Source organism: Poromitra crassiceps (assembly GCF_964638095.1).
Source record: "Poromitra crassiceps genome assembly, chromosome: 1".
In the NCBI taxonomy this organism is placed as follows: domain Eukaryota; kingdom Metazoa; phylum Chordata; class Actinopteri; order Beryciformes; family Melamphaidae; genus Poromitra; species Poromitra crassiceps.
In genome coordinates, this window is record NC_139623.1 from 74,904,837 (window position 1) to 74,910,977 (window position 6,141).

At 41.8% G+C, this 6,141-nt stretch overlaps 1 protein-coding gene across 1 annotated transcript in view; it reads right to left on the minus strand.

The window, feature by feature from the left end:
- Positions 1–531: 531 nt before the first annotated feature.
- The window catches only part of LOC310794999 (lysosomal proton-coupled steroid conjugate and bile acid symporter SLC46A3-like), a gene marked incomplete at both ends in the record, with an annotated part of 9,273 nt that continues 3,663 nt past the window's right edge, over positions 532–6,141 (minus strand). The window contains 5 exons of the mRNA XM_083657021.1: positions 532–692; positions 1,272–1,355; positions 3,157–3,406; positions 3,521–4,315; positions 6,005–6,141. The exon at positions 6,005–6,141 is cut by the window's right edge and continues 59 nt beyond it. Coding sequence (XP_083513147.1) covers positions 532–692; positions 1,272–1,355; positions 3,157–3,406; positions 3,521–4,315; positions 6,005–6,141 — 1,427 coding nt within the window. The remainder of the gene's footprint in view (positions 693–1,271; positions 1,356–3,156; positions 3,407–3,520; positions 4,316–6,004) is intronic.

Consider the following 6,141-nt stretch of genomic DNA (forward strand, 5'->3'; position numbering starts at 1 on the left):
AGGCTGGCCTGCGAGACTAGCAGTAGAGTAGTCCAGTACCAACAGGACTAAAGTAATATGAAGTCCAATTGAGAAGGTATACATGAAGCAACAAGGGAAGATGAGGTAGATTCCCATTGGATCTGGTTTAGTGTCCCTCAACGGCAGTATGTGTCTAGATTATCCTCCTCAGCTGTAAGCCTGATCATCTCCTCCGGCTCCTTCTCCTCCGGATCCAAGTACATTAGAACTCTGGAGAAAACATCATACACAGGGTGATTTTCTACTAGTTGAACTAGCATTTCAAATACATCTCTTTAAAAATAATCAATATGCTGTTATGAACTAAAATTACATAAACATGAATAGATCTGCCTATCTCCCTTGGTAGAATAAGAGTTCAACAGTAGAAAGAAAATTGCAGACTAGATTCAAGTGAAAATCTATTGATTGATATGATTATTGATATGAGTATGGACTGCCTTTGAGCATCTGATCACAATTCAATAGTGTGTATTCATCCTTATCCAGTGAGAATGGGAGTGACCAGACTCACCCAATGAGAAGAGCAGGAATGATGACGAGGCATGAGGCTAGCAGGAAGCTGAGCCCAGAGAACCAGGAAACGGAGGCACGGTATATGCTGTTGAACACCATCAGCGCCACAATCGTACTCAACATCTCCACAAATGAAATACATGCAAACATTGCACCTAAAAAGGATGGGGGAGGAACGGTTGATTTAAAATTTTAAAACTGCAATGAGTACTTCTACAGCAGTTTGTGTGTTTTCTACTGAAAAGAAATACACGTTTTTATGAAGTTGTCTCTCTTTACAAAAGGAAATGGACAAAATATTTGTTAAGTAATCAAAATGGATACAAAATCAACAAGTAGATGAGAAAGAGTCAGCACCAATTCAACAAGGCACCCTGATAATTATGCACTTGTTATGTGTTATTCCAAATGTATTGTTATTCAATGCATTATTCAATGCATTATTATTCAATATGTATTGCATTCAATGGATTATTATTCAAATCCTTATGTCACAGCTCTACCTCTAATTTAATTTTCACAATTACAGACGAGAAAAATTAAAGAAAGCTGAGTGAGATGCAATTATGCAAAAATAAGTAATAAATAGTTATTTTTGTATTATTGTTTTACTTTTTTCTGTGACGCACTTTCGGTTCTGAGGGGTGCTTTATGTAAATAAATATTTACTTTCTTCCCATTACTGCTTATTCAATGACATGTTAATGGCTATGACATATGGGGTGAAACCTTACCCTGTTCGGAGCTCAGTACTGCCCTTGACATCATGGACCTGAGAACAGCAGGCGGCATGCCAGACAGGACCAAAGGCAGCCTCACTGTCCAGCACACCAGAGAGGGAACAGAACGCCTTAATAAGCTAGATGACTGCATTATTAGCTTCAGTGGATGGTGCTAACGTATATATCCTTTTCCATGCATACATAAGCCAGCACATACACCAGGGGTTCCCAAACTTTTTTGGCTTGTGTTGTGACCCCATTTTGATGTCACAAAAATCTAGGGACCGGAGACATTTCAAATTCCGGTAGGTAGACCATCGATAATATAATCAGTGACATCGTCAGTGATGTTATATGCTTCTTTCCCCCCGCAGAATTCTGACTTTAATCTGAGAATTCTGTCTTTATTCTCAGAATCCTGATTTAAAGTTATAATCTAAAAGATTTTAAAGAGTCACTCACAATGTTGATTAAGGCTATGTCCATTTGGATTAAGTCTTTGCAGTATATAGTGACATTATGTGACATTACACTGTTTGGATCTCACCTGCAATTAACGCACACCACCATAGGTGTCACCAAAGAGAACACAACTCAAATCTTAAAGATGATCACTTTAAACAAAAAAAACAAAAACAAAAAAAATCGCAAGTGACCCTAATCATCTTCGGTAATGTTAAATTGTGTGTGGTGTATTTTTTTTTGTATTTTTTTTAAAGACATTTCAGGTGACCCTATTTGAATTCCAGGTGACCCCACTTAGGGTCGCAACCCTAAGTTTGGGAACCACTGACATACACACTCACCCAGGAACATGTAGAGTGTGCTCTTTGCATACACAAGCCAGCACATACACACTCACCCAGGAACATGTAGAGTGCGCTCTTTGCATATGTAACAGAGTTAAAAATACACTTTATCAATTATTATTTTCATGTTGTATCTGCGAATCTTATTTTCATTTAATGACTCTGTTGAGTATTTGTGAATTTTATCTCTATGAGTTATTTGTATTAATTTACTTTGCCAATGTTTCCTGTAGAAGTAACCTTCTGGATATCGCCTCTTCTGTGCCTCTTGACTTTCCGTAGCCCCTCCCCTACCCTCACATTGCTTCTGGCATTGATGAGGGTAAGTTGTGTTGTGAATGCTCCCGTGCTATTTCCTTGTTTTCTTTCTAAAAGAAACTAACCAACTGTGCAGTAGCCTTTGGTGGATGTTGTTTACTGTTAGTAGTTTTATGTTGTGTAGTTGTTGTGTATTATTTGGGACACTAATCTAAGTTTGTAGACTGTTTAAACACACACTAGCGGCCATTTCGTCATGTGACCAATGTAACGTAAGGTACTAGTTTCACGTGTAAACATGCTGCTGTTTTACATGTTTAGAGATGCACAGCAGAGAGCAGAAGGCAACTCATGCTTCTTGCCTTCTTCCATGTCTTCTACAGGTATGCATTTCATTGCTGTAACTATCATTTTCGTTGTCTTATTTATCTACCCCCCCCCCAATGCACCTTTTTATTTCGTCCACTTGGTGGCACTGTTCATACTTTTGTAATACTTTTACGGGTTTTCATGGTTAAATGTGACTTGTTTTGAAGAGGAACATTGAGAATGATAATTGTTGAATTTAGAACAAAGAAAATAAAATGTTTATGGCATATTTTAATAGCTCTTGATTATTGAAGTCTACTGTACTGTAACAAAAGAAATAATTCTAGAGACATTGCTTCTGGCATTGATGAGGAGATGCACAGCAGAGAGCAGAAGGCAACTCATGATCCTTGCCTTCTTCCATGTCTTCTACAGAGAGCGAATAAATGCTGGAAACACAACGCAGAGTCGTCATTGTTCACATCTGTTACACATACACAAGCCAGCACACACACACTCACCCAGGAACATGTAGAGTGTGCTATTTGCGAACGCAGCCATCAGCAGGCCGGTGCTGACAGACAGCATGCCCAGCAGCACCATGTGTGTGTCTCTGAGACAGCGGGAGAGGATCCAGACGCCTACAAAGCTGCCCACATAGATGACTGTGTCTGTCAATGCTGCACCATAGCCAGTCAACACCTCACTCCAACACAGAGGTTTTCTCAGCTGATACAGGAGGAAGATGGACAGACCACCCAACATGGACACCTGAGAGAGACACAAAGAGAGATCATTCATTCAAATCCATCTTTTATGGATTATAAAATAGCAGCACTATTGAATGGATACATGAATATGGGACTCAATGTATCTTTCACTCACCTTATACAAAGCAAAGGCTGCCAGCATCAGCCCCAGAACAGAATTTCTTCTTCGACTTCCAGATGCAAACATCAGATAAACTCCCTGCAGCTGACGAATCAGCGGTCCTCTTTTGGGAAGACAGGATCTGCCATCCTTCTTCGGTGAAAAACTCGATGATGACAACGACGAAGACAAGGACGATAAAGATGAGGGAGGCTTCAGGGACTCTCGCAGGACACAGAGCACGTAGGCCAAGTTGAGGAGGTGCAGCAGGGTGGCGGTCAGGCCTGGCCAGGTGAACCCTGCGGCGTGGATGAAGAAACCAGTCGAAAGAGCCGCCACGCCAGCCAGGAGCCCCAGGATCATGTCCAGACCCGCCATGTGCACGGTGCGAGCCCTGCCATTTCTATCTCTACTAGTAAGGTCTGTCCTGTTACCTTTGCTGCTTGTCGCTCTCCTCTCCTCATATCCACTGTCACTCTCCTCCTCATGCTTATTATCTCTACGCTGTGAAATCCCTTGTTCACACCGGTCAGCAACATAAGCAAAGCAACCCCCGATCAGTGCCTCAGGGCCGCCCAGGGCCCCGCTGATGAGAGCAGCTCCGAACAGGTAGCTCAGGTTGAGGTTCAGGCCGCTGATGACAGAGTAGCACGAGGTGAACAGCAAGCTTCCCAGCAGAGAGGGCACTATGGCGGCCTTTCTGCCCCGGATGTCACTGTAGGAGACCAGGAGAGGGGAGGAGAGCAGGCTGGGGAGGAGCAAACACAGCTCAATTTTCAGAAGGAAGAGAGATGCCTCCTTCTGGACCTCCTGCAAGGGAATGTGAGGGTGATGGAAGTGAGAAAATCAGGAAAACAAGAGCTTAGAATTGAAAGAAAAAGATTTGTGGTTAACAGAAAAAAGCACAACAAAGCATTAACCGACTGATGTTACAATAACTCGTTAAATATCAGTGTTGGCCTATTTATGCTATCGTCCGAATCTATCTATCTATATATTATTTGGCAATGTGGACTGTGTCTGTTTTTTTTTTTGTCTGTTTGTTTCAAGAATTTTGTCCGGCCACAGCTATGCCGTTTTACATGCGATCGGGCTGAAACTTTCAGGAGGTGTAAACAGCACCCGTGCATGCGGAGCCGGATTCTTTTATTAGGTGATTGCCCTAATTACCTATGTCATCACTGATGTCATCAATTATGTCATACTATCACTGATGGTGTCATCAGTGATGTCATACATAGGCATTGTGACATCATTGTGACATGACTGATGATTTCATCGGTGACACACACACACACACACACACACACACACAAACACACAAGAGGGAGAGAGACTGAGGGAGAGGGAGAGTGGGGGGAGAGACTGAGGGGGAGAAAGACTGAGGGAGAGAGACAGGGAGACATTGCGCACGCGACAATAGGGCAGGCGAGGCCACGCAGCAGCTGAGCTGTGGGCGAGTCTTTCTGAAAGACTGCTGCGAGGCATCTCAATTGATTGGAATTGATCTCGTCATAGTCCCACCTCCACGAACAGTGTTGGTGGTAACTCATTACAAAAGTAACATATTGCATGTAATATATTACTTTTAGCAGTAACTCAGTAATATAACTTATTACAAATAGGATTTCAGTAATATTATACCAGTTACTTTGTCAAGTAACACAAGTTACAAATTGAGTTACATTCTTTTTAATCAAAGCACATATTTAAATAAAGATACAATCATTTCCTAATCAAATTGTGTGTTATCATGCAAATAACCACTATAGATGACAATAACAAAGGAAAAGGATAAGATTTAGAATCTTGGATGGTTTACACTGACTTCAAGACGGTTTAAATTATTGTTTGGGACGGTTCCGGGGCGGCGATGTCATTCTGCTACTGCTGTTATTACAGTGAAAGTAATGCAAAAGTAGTGTAATAAGTAACGAGTTACTCTACACAGAAAGTAATATTGTAAAGTAACTTATTACTTTCAAATGAATGTAACTAGTAATGTGTAGTATATTACATTTTGAAAGTAACTTGCCCAACACTGTCCACGAATAAACAGTTTGTTAATCAGCGCAGATTGTTCCACAAGTGCTGATCAGTCAGACTTTGGATAAGAATACACCAGACTGAGTAATACGTGATTTATTTGATATTGATTGCAACCATTTAGTTATCCTCATGGATATTTCAGTGGTGAGTGAAGTCAGTTGGATAGTGATACAATGATACTCTGGGCCAGATCTGACTCATCATGATATGACTTGTGTTGGCCCCTATTGGGCTCTCTCGATTCGTCTGGGTTAATCCGTGCTTGCTGGGGAATGGATTCAGCACATTTTATCTGGGCAGATTGATTGAATCATTGCAGATCTATTCAGACCTTAGGTCGCCGCCGAAAATGTTTAGCCGGCGACCTTTGGTCGCCACTGAATGTGGCCCCCCTCAGAATTTTGGCTTCCATGACGCCCCCTGGTCTTTCACCCTTCTCTGTTTCCTTACCATATGTGTGGAGGTCAGGTTGGTTGAGTTGTCTGCACAGTGGATGTTGTTCCTCTCAAAGGAGTAAGGCTCACCGCTGAGCTGCAACCACAACCTCCTGTACACATACTGCTGCAGCAGAGGGAAGGTCATAAACA